The 21,249-nt window shown below is 34.4% G+C and overlaps 2 protein-coding genes across 2 annotated transcripts in view; one reads left to right on the top strand and one right to left on the bottom strand.

Annotated features, from left to right (window-relative positions):
* LOC137711136 (large ribosomal subunit protein eL34-like) overlaps window positions 1-21,249 on the top strand; it is a 78,240-nt gene that overhangs the window by 17,601 nt on the left and 39,390 nt on the right. The gene's annotated exons all lie outside the window — the stretch shown is intronic.
* On the bottom strand, window positions 6,913-7,512 carry LOC137709788 (mini zinc finger protein 1-like). Its single transcript, XM_068448771.1, has one exon. The coding sequence runs from the start codon at window positions 7,384-7,386 to the stop codon at window positions 7,102-7,104; it is 285 nt and encodes a 94-aa protein (XP_068304872.1). The 5' UTR covers window positions 7,387-7,512; the 3' UTR covers window positions 6,913-7,101.

Genomic DNA, 21,249 nt, shown 5'->3' with positions numbered 1-21,249 from the left:
AAGCCGTCTTTCTTAATCACACTTGTCGTTTGCAATTTGTAAATTTTTAATCATTGATGCTTGGCGCGACTTACAAATTTTTATTTTACTTGTCAAGCGACTTTTGACCATGGATTGCGTTACAAATCGGCAGTTGTGGCAGAGAAGAAGATGGAATAATATCATTTGATTAACATAATAAAACCAAATTCTATGTCAACGCTCACATTTGGAGAGGATGTTTAATGACTCATATCCCAAAGAAGCATTAACGAGGATTGGTTGAGTTAGTAAAAATATTCTTTTTCGTTAGATCAAGGACTAGTCGAGTCTCGCTGTTTGCAACTCCTTTCGGTGGGCGACATGTAAAAACCTGTAAGTCCTCAAAAAAGCTTGTGGTATACTCTGATCCTGAAATAGAATAACCTCCCCTCCTTCCGAACTTTTTTTCGTGAAAAATAATACTTATATAATTGGGTACTTAGTTAATATTTGATTATTTTGGTAAAACTTGATTAAGCAAAAGTGTTGATCTAGGGCATTTTGGTCCTTCTAGCTGGGTCTTCCAGTTGTTGTAGCAAGGGCACACAGCTTTGTTGCCGTGGAAGCCGGGAGGAACACAGAGGCACGTAGCACAGCATTTTTGGCAGAAGAACATGCATGGCTTGTGGTATTGGGTATGGCTACATCTCCCGGTGCATTGTGACGAGTATTTTGGTAATTTCGTGAAAAAATTGTTCGTATCTCAATGTACTATTAATAACCTAGTGTACTTTATGAAAAAAGAGATTCAAGATAAAACGATAATATTTCTAGAATGTTACTTACGGTAGCTCTTGAGACTTCCATGATCATATCGTCCCTGGAAAAAGTGGGAAAAATACAACTTTTTATTAGAAAATGCCAATTTTAGCGATAATGCAGGTAGCCGGAGATATCAAACTATTATCTTACTTTTTCTTAGCTAGGCTTGTGAATTGCTTAGTATTCTCGTTTTCTCCTTAGAGATAATTTCCGCGCATATAGTTTCATTTTTCGGAATTAAATAGATTTGTTAGATATATTTAATTGGACTTCAAATTGAATGAAATTTTTAAAAAATAATATTTTGCTGATAAAAAATATAAACAATTCTAATTATTCGCATTATACATCAAAATGCTATCACGCTAGGGGCGGAATGAGGACTCTCCTCGTCGAGAATAAAGGAAGAATTGATGCAGCACAGATGACATGGCAAGATCCTAGGGTGGGTTGGCAAGAAACTATGGTGTGCCAAGGCGTAGGATGCAAAATAGTGGGACCGGCCAAGGGAGGAGTTTTATTTGAGAGCCATGTGACCTTATCTGAACCCAGCACACGACATAAGAGCCAAAACGACAGGACTATATGTCGTCTGCTGTAATAATGGAAATCTCATCCTCTTCTGCCTATTTGAGTCCGTTTGGTGAGCTGGATAGGATTAGACATTGAAAGTAGGATTGAACTATCATGAATTGATTAGGCTTACATCCCAATCTATTGTTTGGCGAAACACGAAGCTGGATGAGACTGAATTGGACTTCAACCCCGTCCATTATTTGGTACATGATTGGATTAGACTTAAAAACTTATTTGTTTTCTAATTTTCATTTATTCAATATCACATATAATTAAGGAAAGTGTTATTGGCACTTCAAAAATCTCATTCTACACTCCTCACAAGTGTATTTTCTTTCCTAATATAGAAAGTTTAGAGTGTAGAATGTAATTTTTGAACTGCTAATAACAATTTTCATAATTAATCAAAACAATTAATATGGTGGGTGGGCCCCTTGTGTCTTTTCCCATGAGACGGCTGAAGTGCAAGAAAGGGCTCATTTTTTTCACTGGGCTCCAAAAATGGTGGGTGGGCCTGTGAGAGCATGGTATTGGGCCTAAAACGTCAGGATAAGGTTTTGCAGGGGCCCATCATAAGTTGAGACCAAGTATGGCCCCACTGGATTTGTGGACAGAGAATCCCTACCATTTGCCCCTTCTCTTGATAAATCCAAAATCTAGCTAGCTAAAGGTATTAGCTAATGTAGCTTCATGTGTTTTGTTTTGAGAGTTTTAACGAAAAGTTTGTGGTATTGTTTACTTTAACGAAAAATCATATTTTTACACTAAAAATGATATGAATGCAGTCTACGAGTCTGGTCAGATGTTACTTTACAGGTTCAAGTTTGGTGTCTCTCTCTCAGTCACTCACTTATCCTTGAGCGGATCCTTTAACAAGAGGAATCCTCATTTAAAAAAAATTAAAATAGGGAGCACTCTTTTGACTGTTTGATTGACTTTAATGAAATTGTGTTGTTGAGATTAAATCACAGGCCACATAATCTCAACCACACAATTTCATTAAAGCCAATCTAACGATCAAGAGGGTGTCCCCATTTTTTTAGAAAAATGAGGATCCCTCTTGTTAAAGGCTCTGTATCCTTGAGAATCTGATAAGTGACATGACAATTGTTATACAGTAATGTGTGCGTCCACAGTTACGTGCGAGAATTTTTCGTTAAATGAGTTTCAAATTTTCATTAAGTTTGAACTTGGATCTTAGGGTGGCAATCGAGTTGTGTTCGTTTTTTAATTTTTTTTAATTTTTTATTAGCGTGTTCGTATCAACTCACATGTTGATTAACATATAAATCGACATTACCATAACACATAATCACGTGATACGTGACTCGTAGACAGTAACTTGGTTAAGGAACCCCACTGGAGCGTAGCAAAAGCAAGTCTTCATACGACAAGTGTCTACTTATAGACACGAACTTGGGTGACCAATAGTCGGCAATTCACAGGCGTGATGAGCGTGTATCCATAGTTGCCTATGAGAACTTCTCATAAAATGTCTTCCCAATTTTCAATTAGTTGGAACTTTACTTATATATGGGAAATTGAGTGGTGTTTTGGTTACCTATTTATAAGTTTTATATGGCAAATGATCTATATATTCTTCTTTTTCCCCCTCAGCAATCGTATATGTTCATTGCTATGTATAAAGGTGAAATCATTATATAAGGGGTAGTTATTTACTATTCAGCTATGAAATTTACGGACATAGCATACCGGACCAGCTCACGTAAAGCTATATATGTTAAGCATGGCGCCATCCCACCCAGTAAAAGAGCGACCCCAAGCTAATAAAGTGTCTATCATATGCAGTCTTATTTTTATTTTGCAAAGATATTGTTTCCACGATTCGAATCCGTGACCTTTCGATTTCAAAGGAGCAACCTTTCCCCAGAAGAAAGATTTTTGTTCTTTTGTTGCCATTGGAAAATAGACAGCATGCTTGTATCGCCTAGCCATATGCATTGGATTGAAGCACCAAATCCCAAACTGAATAATGCGCATGTTGAGAATACAGCTTAGTTATTTGATTTTATACTACTCTTCTGTAGCTGTACGTCAGTACGTACTCGTACGAGATCCATGCACATACAATGTTGCTTAAGATTTGAGAGTTATTGAGACTATAAAATTTTCATCTGGCATGAACTCTTCTTTTATAAAAATAAAAGAGAAATTGTGATTGGAGAAAAATGGAGAATGACTATTTAATTTGGAGTATCAAATATCAAATACAAGCGTTATGCTTATAAACAAAACATAAAGTGCAATTTACCGCACACTTGGCAAAATTTTGTCGGGCAAATAATAATTTTTTACGATTTAGACATTTATACACGTAACAATGGTCTCGATTATGATCAAACAACTACAACCACATTATGCTTATTAATTAACAAAACATAAAGTGCAAATTACTACACAATTGGTCCTTGTCTTGGAATATACTATACTGTGGGAGAGCTTGGTCAGCGCTGCCCTGCTATATATATATATTGGATTGTTTAATGCTTACTGATCATACTGGAATATCATATGTATGTATGTTCTCAGAATATGTCAAAAGGATAATGGGGCTGGGTCACCAGAATATGCATGCAACAAACACTCTACGATTAAACAAAATCAAATGGAGGATTTGGATAGGTTTTGCCACCATCCAATTTGCTTGTAGGTCATGAGGAAAGTGCACAACATAGTAGGACACTAGGAACTTATAAATAAATAAATAAAATTATTGGAAAAGTGCGAAAAAAAAAAAGAAATTGCAACAATAAGCGAACGATCGATGAATATTCTAAATACTACTTGATCATGAAATGGTTTAGAAATTGGACATGACTCAACCCACATCTAATCAGAGCTATATATTGCAGTCATGATTCTGTTGCTGTCCTGAATGATCTTGTGATGCGGTTGAGATTTAATATCTACAGCAGTAGCACTACTAGAACTCAATAATGTTCTAACCAAAGAAGTCTCATCAAAAGGAGTTCTTTACAGCCATGCATATGATATCCAACTTGCTCTTTTGTTTTGTTGATATACATGTTTAATCGATCCCTCATAATTAAGGCCCTAAAGTCTTCATATGTTCAATAGTAGCATTTAGAGCTTTCTTGCATGCCCCAAAGTCTTCATATGTTCAATAGTAGCATTTAGAGCTTTCTTGCATGCCCCAAAGTCTTCTTATTAATTACCTAAGAATCTTATAATTTTTTTCTATCACAAACAAAACGGAGGAAGTTGAAGGAAAAAAATTTATCCATTAAGGCAACTCATCAATTGCAGATAACCTTATAGTTAATATGTAATACACTACAAATGACACTTTACCGTAGCGGCAGAATGTAATAATGCATATGCTTTCTGGTGCGGTTTCATCCCCACTGATTCTCTTCCTCTTAATATTTAACAATTTAATCTACTAACGCTATTGTTTGTAAAAAAAAAAAAAAAAAATGCAATACACTACTCACTAGCTATCAAGCTAATAATTAGCTTATTAATTGTAAAATAGAGGTGGTCAAGCTTATGCACAGCCGGTAACCAATTATACAACTGTACAAATATGAATAGAAAGAAAAAAAAAAAAAAAAAAAAAAAGAAGGGGCCAAATGTCTCCAAGAGCATTGAAGGGTAGTTTCCACTTTCCACTAGCTAGTTATTTAATAAAATATGGCCGGTTATGAATTTGGTTCCAACAAATTCCAGTGGATGAGCAGCAAAAATATGCCCGGTTATGAACTTTTAAAAATTCGGGACAAAATTTATTAATGGTGTCCTTTGTAAACATTCTTGTTACAAACTAATCAATTTTATTAACAATGATAAAGTATCAGAATTAGAAAATAATATACGTCGACTAAAAAACGATTACAGCCAAAGGGGAGAAAACATATGCGATCTAGAGAGCACAACTGCATACAGAAACGATGCCAAGATTGAAAGTCAAAACAAAATAAATTGGACAGCTATAGATTGAGAGATGAATACCTTCTAACACTCAAAACCCTAGAATTGCAAAAAAGATACAAGTATTTGTGCAAATTACACTTTGTTTAAATGTTGAATTTATAGGAGATATAGATTGAGAGATGAACACCTTCTAACACTCAAAACCCTTGACTTGTACAAAAGATATAAGTATCTGTGCAAATTACACTTTGTTTAGATGTTAAATTTATGGGTTTATTTGTTCTTATGTTAACGTTTGTAAAGAACGGCTAAGATTAGAACTAACTCATAGGCTATATGAATGATAGTTGTTATAGTAGCTATGTGGCTTAAGTTGTACAAAGTGTTGTGCATGAGAGTTGAATTATCTTGTAGGCATGAGTGGGTCTGCAACTGTCATCTTGCTCATTCCTATTTGCTGAGTAATCGAATCCAAGAGGAGTAACATGCTCTATCTTCTCTCTTCGTTGATCAACTAAACCAATTCCTCATTGATTTTTAGTTTTTTAATTTATAATTTCAAAGCTTAATTCAAATACAAAACAAACACTAATACCTTTTGGCGGCGCAGCACGGTTGCAAAAACCAAGATGACAAGGTTTTGAATTGAATGTTAATTTGATGATTCATGAAAAAATTTGGCGTTGAATCACTAGTAAGATGAAGAAATAAAACTTAAATTTTGATTTTTTTTTTCAAAAGGAGGCACTGTTTATTTACTATTTTTTTAAGGGGGAAGATATATACATATAGACTAAAAATAAATGGGAAATAATTTGATGCTTGTAGAAAAAAGAAAAAGGCTCCTATGTTTGTTAAATAATTTTGAAAAATAAAGAAATGAGAGATATTACGAGGGATTGAACATGCAAATTAAATGTAAAAAATACCATTGTTGCTAAAAGAACACTTTGATAATGAATTAAACTGTTTATTATTTATACGAATATAACATAAACTCATCCTAATATTTTTGGTGCTCCCAATTTTTTTAGATCCTAGACGGTTGTCCTGCTCGCACTGGGCCGAAACGTACCCAGACCAAAAAGTAGAGAGGAGGGACACTCCACAGTACTATAGTACTATAATTTCTCTTATTTTAAGCTTAGCTTTGTTGAACAAATTTTAAATAGGTTAATGTGCTGATAACATACATGATTGGATGTGTGGGCCTTTAAGAAGTTATCACATATTCAAATATATTCATGTTGAAAGAAAAATGATCAGTGTTTTGGAGCTAAAAATAATTAAACCATTGATGATGTAGGAGATTAATTATTCTGATACACCTATCCTGAAAAGAAGTTTCAATCAATATATTGGTAGGAAATTGGTGAAGTTCCCCATCTTTCCCTTCTAGTTTTGATGTATATTTTATCCTAATTTTGATGTATATATATGTCAACAAACAATATATAGTTGAACTATGATATTTTCATTTCGATAAATTCTCAAAGAAATTCAAAGACAAACAAAGAAAAAAACAGAAACCATGAATAAATCTTATACAAAATAAAAGATTCAAACTTAATCAAAGCATGATGTATGTCTTAGTTTCTGAAGCCATAACCATATCTCAAGAGCATGGACACAACACCAGTGGAGAATTATTTCTTTTGAGCAATATCAAATTAAAAGTTCGATTAATTATCTCCATATAGAGTCAAATATCTGTTGACAATGATATCGATATACAAGTCGAGAACAATCCACAAGCAGTAAATTTCAGAAATCAAAAGACCCTTTTTGTCCCTATACACACGAATAATTTGATTATTAAGTACACTATTAGCGATAAGAACTGGGTGGAGAATACTCACAAACAACCTCAGTTTCCACTTCTTTTCTGTGGAAATTTCTGTGGCAACCACAAGCAGCGCATGTAAGAGCCTTAGTTGTCCCCTCCTCACCACTTGCCATGAATTCTCTACATCCATCGACAGCATACCCTCCTAATTTTGCAGCATGATTCTTCTGGCACTCGCCATACCTCACAATTCTCACCATTGAAGATGAAGTACTCGAGCTCCTTTCCGACCTATCTCGTTTCACCACCACTTGACGCTTCTTCATGCTTCAGAAAACCCTAATCCGCCTGTGTGTTAATGTAATTGGATTGTGAGCTCAATAAAGGGTATTCGGTACTCTATGAATTCAGTACTTTAATTATCCAAACAAGGATAGGGGGGACTGCGTGGGGCGTTGTATTGGTCGTTTGGTGCCTAACCCTAAACCTAGCAGGTATATTTATATGGATTAGGGTCTCGAACATTTTTTTTTAAATATTTTTATATAAAAAATATATTTATGTGGTGGGAGTTTTGGATAATTTACATGATGAGATAATCATAATAAATTAATGCTACGGTCTAGGAATATTCCTTTTTACTTGTAAGTGAGAGTTTTTAGGTTTGATTCTCGTTAAAGGCGAATCGAACCATATTATTGCTAACTCATTGTAAAGCTAAGTCCACCCTCTTCCCCTGATTATAGATAACATCATTTGTTCAACAAGAGTCGAACTTAAAATCTCTCTTCATCTATAAAAGTCAAACCCAAAACCTATTAAGCAACCTTTGTTGCAGTTGATGCTTTATCGTAGTAGTGAAAGCAATAATGCCTATATACTTTGGTGGGAGTTCAATCCCCATTTCAATCTCTCTCTTTTAACATTTTACTAATTAACTTACTAATGCTGTTATTTGTCATAAAAACACCCGCTAGGAGAATTTTCTGTGCCTTTTGGGTTTACTAAGAGAACAAAGATTTTATCAATCGACATGAATTCCTGTTGTCAGCTAATGACTGTGTAACAAGTCACAAAGAAATTGATCGCAACTTTTATAATGTAATATGCCAAAATATATATAAAAAAAGAAAAAAAGAAAAAAAAAGGTAGAAGATTGGAGAAGTTTGGTTGCAAGATCGCAACCATCTCTTTTGGACGTCTAAATAAAAGTTTCCTCTGGCTCTCTCTCGTATCAATAGTGGTCAATAAATAGTGGAATTCAAAGCAGAATTTTTTTGTCCTTACATATCAACCATGTAAAGTGAAGGAACTGGATCTCCTCCGGATCTAACCATGCTGAGCCCACTAATCAATGCATCCGGACCATTGAAATATAATTCAATGGTTATAATTATTATAACTTTTATAAGAGATTCCTGTTTGTAATCGTCGGATTAAATTTTAATGGCCCGGATGCATTAATTAGTGGGCTTAGCATGAAAACCTTAGCTAGCTAGATTGGTGTTGAAATGATATCTCAACCGTCTTTGTCACATATTTAGAGCTAGTTTGGAATTGTTGTTCTTTTTTTCTTTTCTTTTCTTTTTTTTTTTAATAAAAAGAATTACCTTTATTGTAGATAAGTGCTTAGTAAATTATAGTGCCAAAAGTGATTTTAGCAAAAAACGGTGCTTTAGGTTTAGGAGAAAGAGATGGGGTATGATTGTCAGTAAGAAAGCTTCATTAATTGGTACTGGTCACCCGTCTCTTCTGAAAAAAAAAATAAAAAAATTTTTTTTTTTTTTTTTTTTTTAAAGAAGCATAGGTAGAGACTTTCTGTTGTTTTAGACCCATAATTTAAAAAAAAAAAAAAAAAACTTAAATATTTGTTTACCAAGCAATTTTAGCCCCAACTATTTTAAGAAGTTGCTTTTAAAAAAAAATGAGGCAACCCCCAATCTGCCTTTAGACGAATAAAAAAAAAAATCAATTCTTAATTTAAAGTTAACTACTAATGCAAGAAAAAAAAAATTTACTTACATTTTGCCAATATGAAATGGTTTATGCACACATTTCTTCACTTTTTGCACACTTGTTTTAGCTTTTGAATTGAAGTTAAGTACTAATATATGTAAGAAAAATGAAATTTGAACTTTTGAAGTGAACAAAAAATTTGAATCACCATTTAATTATCAGATAATGTACATGAAATTATAGTTCGTTTGAAAGTGTATTTAAAATAATTGAAATCGTTTTTAGTGAAAATGTTTTTGAAACTAATCCTTAGTAAAAATCTAAGTGGATCCTAAAAAACACTTGAAGTGCTTCCTGCAAGAAGCACATATCTGGTGCTTCTTCTATAAATTATTTGAAGTCTTTTTGGAACCCAAAATCAATTTCACCAAAAACACTTTTAGTCATTTTAAAAACATTTTCAAACGAGCTCTTAGTGAGATATTTTTCAATGTGCATGGAACATTACATGTCACCATATAGTTGAAGGAAAGTCTTTTTTTTTTTTTTTTTTTTTTTTTAAAGTATCATTCCAATTGTAGAATGACATATTGTGTTCTATCCTTTGTTTCGAACACATTATAAAAATCAATCCTTAGTAAGGATTGTTTAGCATAGAATAATAATTAATTATCCAGATTCTAGTGGAATTTACTTTTTAAGTTATTAATTTTTTTCCAACTCCAAATTGATTTTCGTGGAAAAATTTACTTTTTAAGTTATTAATTTTTTTAACATACATATTCCATCATTTATATAGTAACACATAATATATTATTCTATGTACTGATCACACTGAAAAATCTATCCTTAAAGACAGGTCGCTAGGGGCCTAGGGCCTTTGAATCTGTGACAACAACTCTCGTCTAAGTACCTAAAGATCCAATTATTAAAAGCACTGCCCACGCTAGAGAAAATGACCACAATTCATTTCTCTTTGCATCAAATCGTGGACAATCATAACTTTATAAAATTTCAACATTAATAAGATGCTATTCAAATCTAATCTCCTTTCAAACTGAAAGATTGATGTAAATAAATGGACTGTATGTGTAGGGTTAATCTCAGTTTAATTTTAAATTTTTTTTATTTTCAACATTTGGTACATGAAATCTTTTTCATTTTAGAATGGTACGTAAAGTTATATTTTGAGATATTTGCATACATCCGTTAAGATTATTGTTAAATTTGCCGTTAACTGATAATATGACATCCACGTGGACAATGACCAGATACCACGTAGATATTAAAAAAATAAATTAATAAAATAATAAAAACTAAAAAAAAATTAAACAAAAATTGAACGTCTTCTCCCTCACCCCTTCTGAAACCCCCCCCCCCCCTCTCCCTCTCCTCCTCCTCTTCTCTCCTCTGCACCCACCCTTCCCCCTCCATCTTTCTCTCTATCTTTTGTCCTTAATTTGTCCCGTCTTCCTCCTCCGCTCCGTATTATCACTACACCCGTATGCCAATCCACTCCCCTACACCCTCAAACCCCAGCCAGTAGCAATCCGATATGTACCTCTCGGAGAAGCCCCGCGTCGTTGACTTATACAAGGGAGGAGGACTAGACCAAGAAACGGAGACAGAGATGATGATGGAGGTGGCGGCGGTGAATGGGAGAGCACCACCTCACCACCAAAACCAAAACGAACGAGAGCAGCAGCAGAGCAGCGGTGGCGAGCGGGAGGAGCAGGAATTGTGTGCGGCTATGAGCAGCAGTGCAGGAGGCGGTCCAAGCGATGCCGCCAGGCCGAAGAAACGGGCCGAGACGTGGGTCCAGGAGGAGATCCGAAGCCTGATAGGGTTTAGGAGAGATGTGTACTTGGAGGAGGCCATTGATGGAGAGAGATGTGGGAGGGGGGGGAGAGAGAGAGAGAGAGAGAGAGAGAGAGAGAGAGAGAGAGAGAGAGAAATGGAGTGGGTGGTGTTGAAGAGGGAGGGGGAATGGTGGGTGCAGAGGAAAGAAAGGAGGGGGGGTGGAAGGCGTGAGGGAGAGGACGCCCAAATTTTCTTTTTAAATTTTTTTTTAGTTATTTATTTATTTATTTATTTTTTTTTTAATATCCATATGGTGCCCGATCATTGTTCATATGGATGTCACGTCGTAGTTTTAACAGATGTATGAAAATGTGTTAAAATTATAACTTTATGTATCACTCTAGGATAAAAAAAAAACTTTATGTACCAAATGTTGAAAATCTAAAAATTTTAAAATAATAAATTGAGATTAACCCATATATATATATATATAAATATATGAAGATTTATATGTCTAGATTAATCATCAATATAAAGAAAGGGATCTCTATTTTACTGTTAAAATGAGAATTATTAGTGAGATTTACATCACATCAAACTTTAAAGATTCTAATGGTCTATTTTTCAAGTTGCACCTCTTAGATCATCTTTGCAAAATATTAATGAAATTGATATTTAAGACATTTAATTGAGTTCAAAAAAATTAACGAACACTTTCTTCTATAAGAAACAATGAAATTTCTTTGTGATAGTATAATAGGTAAATAGTTTTGGATTGAATTGAATTTTTATAAGGATGATCTATGAATCAAGACTTACAAAATAAGCTGTTTAGATCGTTAAAGTTCGATGTAGAGTGGATCCCACAACTAATCCCATTTTTTGAAAAAAAAATGGAAATCTCTCTTCTTAAAGGGCGTGTGTGTGTGTGTGTATATATATATATCATACACAATTATCAATATCATAGCGCTTATATATTAATATATAACTAATGTCTACGAATAATAAAATATAGTGGCTGGATGGAATTTTTTTTTTTTTTTTTTTTTTTTAACAAACGATATTATCTATACTAAGTTGTAGGGGGTGAGCTTAGCCTCACAATAGGCTAGTAATAATGTGGTTCAAATTCATTTTTAATGAGAATCGAATGTAAGACCTTTTACTTACAAGTGAATAGAAATATGAATAGAAATACCATTAAATCATAGTATTAAGTAGTGGTTGCATGGAATTTTATTAAAAACATGAAAACCACCATAATTGTGGAGTTGGGCAATTAAAGCAATAAGAGTAATGGATGCAGTGCACAAGCTAGCAGGCATGACGAGCTTCCACCATATCACATTATCAAAGTGAGGAACGAGGGTGAGACAGATACACCGGGACGATAACATATCCTTATATTTTGCCAGCTTCTAAAATATTAAATTGATCATCCAGGGACAAAGACGCATGTGGTTGTCAATCAAGAAAAATCCACAAAAATGGTCTAAATTTATTTAGCGATTATAAGGGAAATGTTATTGGCACTTAAAAAATCTTATTCTACATTTCTTATAAATGTATTTTTTTCTTTTCTAATATATAAAGTTTGAAATGTAGAATAAGATTTTTAAAATGCTAATAACAATTTTAATTATTAATAATATTATCCTTTTTAATTTCAGTTGGCGAAAAAGAAAATTTAGATAAGATAGTTGATTTGTATACGCCGGAGTATAAGTCAAACACAAACTTGTTTTTGTGTGATAAATCATCGTTGCCCTGTCAAGAAGTTGGTGGTGATTACTCGTAGGGTAATCTTTACCTTCGACGTACGACATGAAACTTCTATCGTGGCATTCAGCTGTTGGTTTGGCTTTGGCTTTCACGTCAAATATTGCAGACATTTCTTGGTTGGTTATTGAATGTTATATATGTGCATGAACCACATGTACAACTTATACTTGAAATTGACGATGCAAGATTTCACATCATTTTGTTAGGTTGATAACTTGATATTGCAATCAGGCATTAATTTTCTACCAACTACAAAGTGATATATATGAGATTATTGTCAGGACAATAGGATTGAGAAATGGAATCAATTTGGTAAAGTCTCATTTCCAAGGTCCCGGGAATGGAGTCTCGGGTCTCTAGTTTGGGTCTAAGATCTGGAGGTCTCAATTTGGTAGTCTCATTTCCAAGATCCGGAGAATACGGGTGTTACCTTGATATACATTATTGATTCATTATCTTTTATGTTAAGCTTTCGGGCCTTAGTGCTTGTCTAACATGTATATCCTCTAAGAATATGATCTTTAACACTATTATCTTGGTATATCTAGCTAGGAAAACTAATAACCTACACCTTTAAATAAGTAATGCTAGGGAGATTAAATTTTTGAACCAAATTTTGTAAACTAAATGATGTAGTTGCTAATGATTGGATTATTACTTAAATGTTGATTAACGTACTTATTTCTTATTGCTGATACATCATTTGGTTCGCAAATTTTGTTTAAAATTTTGATTTCCCTAGCAATATCTTTACTCTAAAGGTAGTGCAAATAAGAACTCAAATTGATGGATATCTATATTTATATTTTCTAACACACGTTTTGATACACTTTTTAGGGCACACTTCAGGGCATCTTAAACAAGAGATGCAAAATGTCTTGAAATGGGCATTTATAACTTTTCTTTGTTGGAAAATTCTCTAGGTCCAAAATGTAAATTAACCATCTTTGCATGTGTAAATAAAAATCTAAATTTACATTCTTTTTTTACATCTTTTGATAATGAGTCCCACTAATCAAAGAAAGAATTTAATGGGATCTCAAATTTACATTCTCTCATTGGAGTACAGTTTTCATCTACATCTCTAGGAAATGTAAAATGGATGTAAATAGCATCTTAGATTTTCATTTTCCCATTGGAAATGTCCTCGAATGGGATGAAAATTTTCATTTTCCCATTAGAAATGTCCTCAAAGACCAACTATACCAAAAATCCCCCAAATCCAAAAATATCACCGTCGAACTAAAATGACAGTCATTTTAGTATTTCTTTGTAGAACCTTATACGTTCAATTTCTCTTCACTACTGAATGGATGATCTATAAATGATACATTGAAATATAGATGGTTTGGATACTTAAAAAGAATTGAGAACCACAAAAAAATATATCAAATTGTGTGTGTAAAAATGTGCTTCCCAATCTTTTATGTGTTATGTGTGTGCATGGTGCTAATTGCTAAAAGATGATCTTTGGCGATGGTGTTTGGATTGATTGATGGAGGCAATTGGACCTTCCACCATCTAATTTAGGCTCTAGGAGGAGTGAAGCTTATTTGCACTTAGATACTAATACTATGGTATTTTAAGCTAATTAATTATTTTAAGCTAATTAATTATTGGCATGTTGTATGTGTTGTAATTTTTTTAGTAACAATGTATGATTATTTGATTTATTGATGGTGTGATATTTATTAAAATGGGTAATGTTAGAGAGACTAAATTTTGTAAACTAAATGATATGGTTGTTGATGATTTGATTATTACTTAAATATTAATTAATGTATTTATTTTATATATATATATATATATATATATATTAATGACACATCATTTAATTTAAAATTTTAATCTCTCAGACGTTACTCCTACCTTTAATATCAAGTTTGAACAATGAAGGGGCATCGGCCCCCGGTCCTCTTCTAGACTTTGCCTAAAGTTTTTCGTCGCATCGAGGGGACCTGTACCCATCCCCACTACTCCTAATTTTACCCCCTTTCAATTTACTTTTGGTGGCCCATATTTTCTCCATAGTGGGTAATGCTTTCGGCGTTTTTAATCTTAGCTAAAACTAAATATTTGGTTATTTTGGTTAACTTTTGAAAACAAGAGTAGCGATAGAATTGAACTCTTACTACGAAGGCAGGATGACCTTTTTTTTTTTTTTTTTTTTTTTTCACTAAAGTTATAAGTTTCCACAAATATTCAAATTTATTTTGTCTAGTTTGCAACACTGGCCTAAATCCAAGACCTCGATCATGAAGGGAAGATTTTTTTATTTTTTTAAGCGTGTGCGCTAATTTGTAAAGTCATATATGTGATCAAACTCAAAACAAAGGGAAATGTTTAAAAACAATATAGGTTTTTTTTTTCTTTTAGTTTTAATTATCGTACTTGAGATATGAGGAAAGTATATGAAAGAAAGAAGATTGATAAGGGAGAGGAAGAAATGAGAAAAATAAATTATTGAAACCCAAATTTCCTAAATAGTTTGTTATTTTTTAATTTTGTGCATCTTTTCTTATTCATTTTCTTCTATATCTCTCTTACGGTCTTTCCAAGTTTCCATCCATCCTTCATGTCTATTTCTCCTCTATTTCTAATACAAAAAATAAAAGCTAAAACAGAAATAATATATAAACTCACGGTAACATGGATTACAAATGAGACACTGAATCATGAATGGGATTAGGCTTATGCCCATGTATGACACACATGAATGGGATTATCATGCATGAGATTACCTTGCCATATGATTTAATTAGAGATCAAGTTTTATGCTTGTGATGCTCCTTCTGTTAACTACATTGCAATGTTTGGGAATTGAAGAGAAAATAAGAAGAAAGATGAACATAGAGAGTTTGAGAGAGAGAGAGAGAGAGATTTAGAAAGAGAAATATGCTTTTGTATTGACCGATCGAATGAAGGTTACACAACTGTTTTTGTAATACCTTGAAAATTTAAATAGATGAATTAGATATTCATAATTATGAATACGTGGAGGAAATCGAAAATAAGTCGATTTATGGTTATGAAAATTGAATTGAGAATTTATAAAATTTTGTTACTGGAAATTATTATAATTTACGTCGTAAAATGTATCGATAAGTGGAAAAGATGAAAATGGCACTAGTTGGTTTAATATAATTATATGAGGACGTATTTTATCCTCACATATTTTATCATATTTCTTGATATATTTGGATAGAGTTCGATGTCACAAACGCGTAAGCGCATACTGTTAGTGAAACGGAGTTATGACAAATGAGTTATTAACGTTTAGAGTTGGGGGCATTTTAGTAAATTTGGCCCTCCATTTCTAGAAGGCTTCAGCAAAATATGGAGCAGAGAACTTTAGGATGGAGCCATGTGTGTGGCTGGGATCAAAAAGAAAGAAGAAAAAAGAGAGGAGGGGAGAAGGCTCGGCAAATCAGAAGAGGAAAGAGGAATGAGCGGCCCAATCAGGAGAGAAGACAGGAGGAAAAGGAGGGAGAGAGAGGGGTAGACAACTCGTTCTCGACCCGTTTTTCCTTTGAGACCCGACCCCGCGGGAATGCATGGATTCCGGAGCTTTCTCCGGCCAAATTCCGACGAATCATGCCAAGACACTACTTGGAAAATATTCCTCGACCTCCCCTTTACCCATTCCACCCAAAATTTGGTGGAATTTAGCCTTGAAATGGTGAATTTCGCACGGTGGGTGCGACGGGGTTCGTGGTGGTGATTCCTCCAAATCTTGAAGTTAAACCCTTCAATTACCACCACCTTTGGACTCCCCTTGAGGCCTGGAACAAATCCCATTTATTGGTTGGGGATGTCGGAGTTGTTTTGGAGTCGAATCAAGAACACCCACATCAAGGGTTGCCACTGGTTCAAGGGTGATTTGAGGTGTTTCCCGGACGAATTGGATTTCAACCCAGGTATGAAAGTTGTTCCTCTCGTTGAACTCTACTTTCCTGTAAAATTTGGTAATTTTTAGAGTTGGTCGGAATTTAGGGTTTCCGTTCGCTGGAAACCGTCACCCACGGCGGCGTGTAGCCAGTGGGCCGATGCTGCCATTTTGTACAAAATTTGATATTCTAAATACGAATTTGGTATCCATTGGATGTGTTTCAATCATTAGAACTAAAGTTGGATATTTCGTTTATTTTGGAATATAATCGGAAATGGATTAAGATTGAATGGTGAATTACGAAAGGCTTGATCCCGCATCAAGGGTATATAGGTAGTTTAACAAAGATCATATGCAGTCTTATATAATTGAGATTAATCTTTTATTTGAAATTTGAGGGAAGAAAAGAAATTTTGGTGAATAAATTGTAAATTAAATTTTATGTTTTTGGCAAGTAAATTTTGGTTTTAGATTTTATGAGTGATTAGAAAATTTAAATAAAGAATTGTGATTAATGGTAGTTATTAAACAAGAGTTTAATTTTCGCCTATCACCGCAATTAGTTTCCGAAATAAAATTTTTAGTAAAAGTTTTGGGTCGGGGCGTTACTGTTTTTATAAGAGAAGGCCTAACTACTCTAATCAAATACTAACCAACTTACTAACTGTATTTCTAACTATATTGCTGACTTGTATACTTAATACTCCCCCTCAATCTCAACTGGGTGTCCCAGTTTGAGATTGCAGCAAAGTCTTAAATAGAAAACACTGAAATATGGGTAAATGGACGCATTGCAGAGTGTTCTTGTTCCAGTTTAACTTTGGTGATGCTTTCTGATTGAAAAAGGTTTTGTTGCCTTGAGATTGCAACAATTTGAGCTTGATTTGCTCTTCAATTTTTTCTCAACTACAGTTTCCCAGATGTCAAACCCCAACGGACACAACACAACAAACAGCAACCCGATCCTCCAATAGACACAACAAACTCTGCAATCTTCTATCCACGCTTTCCATCTCATCTTCCAGCCATAAACCAAAACAAATAGCACCCAGAAAAACCCAATCCTTCAAGCTTCAAGCTTTCAGCAATGGAGAGTTTTACAATCCCCTGCAAATCAAGCCTTTCAACAGCCATCATTCCATCCAAATTTAGCAACCCATCTAAATTCTCACGACGACAAACCAAACCCACAAAGTTCTGCTCACTGATAACACTTGTTGATAAAATGCACATATTCTACTTGCTCATATAAAAAATCCAATATTCCCATCCAAAACATCTAATATTCCACTGCCTCTCGCAAAAGCTTCAATCAATGAACAATCTCTTATAAAGTTGTAACACACGCTCATACCGGTTATAACAATTTCTTGCGAGTTTACCCTTTGTGGGATTTACTGTCAATAACTTCATTTAACATTGGCATCGGCCTTTAAAACAGAAAAGTAACAAACTATAGTGTGGCATCGACCTTAACTATAATACCATGGGATCACCCCTTGTGGATTTTACCAAAAATCAACTACTCTTAACAATGGCATTGGCCTTCACAATTTCAACAACATAAAATCAACATCTATGTAGGATTACCCTTTGTGGGATTTACCTTCTCACATCACGGAATTACCCTTCGTGAGATTTACCGTTAACAACTTCTTTTACCCTTCGTGGGATTTACCTATTCACATCATGGAATTACCTTTCATGAGATTTACTGTTAACAACTTCTTCAAATTTCATCGTATAACCGAACTTATTGTAGATACATGCTAACAACTGAGTTGGTTAGACTCGACATTATAGGTTGCGATAGGAAAACATGCTGCACAAACTCCTCAATAAGCACTTGAACAATCTTCTCAAACATTACAATTCTCATTTTTGGTACAAACCATAATCCGAACAACCACAAAATTATACATGCCATAATGCAAGAATTCACACCCATTTCTCCAAATATATCAACAGTTGCAGAAAGATCAAACCCAATAAACTTGCAGAATATCAATGAAGCAGAGAAAGAACTAGACACCACCATACAAATTGCACAATCCAACAATGACCAATATTCTTAAATCCAAATATCCCAAACATTGATCTTGAAATGAAGAATCTTGAAGTCAAATATCACAAACAACTGGAAGAACCCATAAAAGATTCACAAGAAAGACGGCTCTAAGCTCTTTAATACTCAACATATCAACTGAATGACTCCATGCCCACAACCACAAACTAATTGATTTACAGAATATTGAAATAATCATCGTGAGAAATTCAGAAAAAGTGGCTGAAAAACTTAACCTTCACATGAAAATTCTGAGCTGGGCAATTCGTTAAACACCTAGACTGCAGCGAACAAGAAACATAAGATTTTGGGGAAACAACACCATATTCTGAGGAAAACTCCAACTCTGACAAAACACCAAATCCAGAGCAGGGCTGTGGGCCCCGAAGGAGACGAGGGAGCTGATTGTGATTCGTGGGAAGCTGAAGACTAAGGACTATGTTGTATCGAAGCGCAGCAAGCCGCAGTGGAAGAACCTTCCCATTCGCAACAAAGGGAAATAGCTAAGAATATGCAGAAATCCATTCCCTGATTTCCAACAAACAATACAAAATCATGATGAAAGTTTTCCGATCTACCTTTTCTTCACCGCATCGAATGGGTACCCTGAAGATGGACGGCGCGGAGTGCTTCAGTTCTTGGAGGTGGTGAAGGCATCGATGGTGAAATCTTCAAACCAAAACAATCAGCCCAACAATCGCAACAATCGTTATCCCAACAATTGCAGAAAAATCAACCCAAGCTCGCAGAAGCACCGAAATCTAATGGAAATTTGAAGAGAAACTAAACTAGGAAAAAAAATATAAACTACTACAAAGAGAAACCACCAGAATCCATGGCGTAAGCCTGGTGGCTCTGATACCATGTTAACTACATTGCAATGTTTGGGAATTGAAGAGAAAATCTAGAAGAAAGATGAAGATAAGAAAGATGAACACAAAGAGTTTGAGAGAGAGATTTAGAGAGAGAAATATGCTTTTGTATTGATTGATAGAATAAAGGTTACAAAACTATTTTTATAAGAGAAAGCCTAACTACTCTAACCAAATACTAACCAACTTACTAACTGTATTACTAACTTGTATACTTAATACTTTCAAATGCTTCTCTAAGTGGAGAACCAACCTGGATTACAACATTTGAAGTGTACATTACTTTTGTAGAGTTCACCCCAAATGTACTTTAGCTCTCAACACGTACGGTATGCCTGACCAGGTCCCTAAATCCATGAATGAAATATTGATGAAGTGATCAAGAAACAGAAGATTTGGTTAGCGCCATCGACAAAAAGAAGTTCGATCATCCTTTTTCCTTGAAGGGTAAGACTAAGAGATGCCCATCTAAAAAAACTAGAATGCAAATGTAAGTATATGCCATGTCAGCTGTCCACCTCAGCATTAGTCAATAATATGGTTTGTTAATTAGGAAAGAGGATCCTCTCCAGATCCACTTTGTGGGGATTCTAGGAATCCCTCCGTCTTAGCCGTTCATCATACATCGTGCGGACAGTTTTCGTCAGATACTAATTGTGTTTAATTTTAATAAAAAAAGTCAAATAATTTTTGACCGCACGATGCACGATGAATGACTAAAATGTGAGGATCCCTAGGATCAAAATCCGTTAATTAGCTCTTAGCTAGTTAACTTTAAAATGGGTACTGTGGTGAGGTTTATATGAGCTAGTGTTGTTGTAATTGTAATTTATACAGTTAACGAAAGATCATTTCTACTCATTCTCTCTCTCTCTCTCTCTCTCTCCACCGTTTATGGTATTCATCTTTTTTTTTCTTCCGACGTAGTTAACATGACTAATATTGCAACCACGCATGCATATAAGAAGTCTGACTAGAACAAGTCAGAGGGACTTAGTAGATGACATTCGATGTTAAGCAACAGTATATATCAACATTAACATACACACAAGCATAAATATAAATGGTAAATGAAAATCATTGAAGCTTTGGTGAATGTCCAACAAAACAAAAATGTGACCGAGGGAATTGGAACATAACTAGTAACCTAGCTTAAAATTGTTGTTTGTGACTTTGTGGTTTCTTGTTGAGATTAAAGGTATTTATAAAACGATACAAAAGCGATATCAGGGCACTTTTTTATCATCCAAAGCAACAGCCCATTTAACAGAAGTAGAGTTTTAGTGATTTGCACGGAAAAATTCAAACTGCGTCTAATCTATGTCCCTAGTTCCATAAAAATTCGCACGAACATAAGAAACCGTTTTGTTTACTACATGATATTGACGCATTATCACATATACAAGGGCTGAGCTAGGATTCGAAATGGGGGGAGGCTGAAAATGTGGAACAAGTAAAATACCAAGGCATAAGATTTATACTGAAGGGCTACATTTACTACGTTCTAAATACCCATTTGATTTTTTTTAATTGAATAAGTTATTACTTATTACAGTTTACAAGGATATATGGGTTTGGCTGAAGCCCAAAAGAGAGAAAATATAACAGAATTGTATCTATATGCATCGACGTACCGTACCGTGGCTGCGCCTTGCTCTTCGCCTTCCTGCTGCTCACGTGCAAACAGTGCTTTGGCTTTCCCGGAGATATTTACACTACTCCTCTCTGTTTTCTTCGCTATCTTTGTGCTCTGTTGTTTAGTCGCCGGAAAATTGCCGGAAGTAATTGGCCAAGGTTTTTTTTTTTTTGTGTAAAATAGAAA

This window comes from Pyrus communis, chromosome 12 (assembly GCF_963583255.1).
Source record: "Pyrus communis chromosome 12, drPyrComm1.1, whole genome shotgun sequence".
NCBI classification, from domain to species: Eukaryota; Viridiplantae; Streptophyta; class Magnoliopsida; order Rosales; family Rosaceae; genus Pyrus; species Pyrus communis.
Note: the sequence above shows the minus strand (reverse complement) of the source record. Positions and strands in the feature narration are given on the sequence as shown.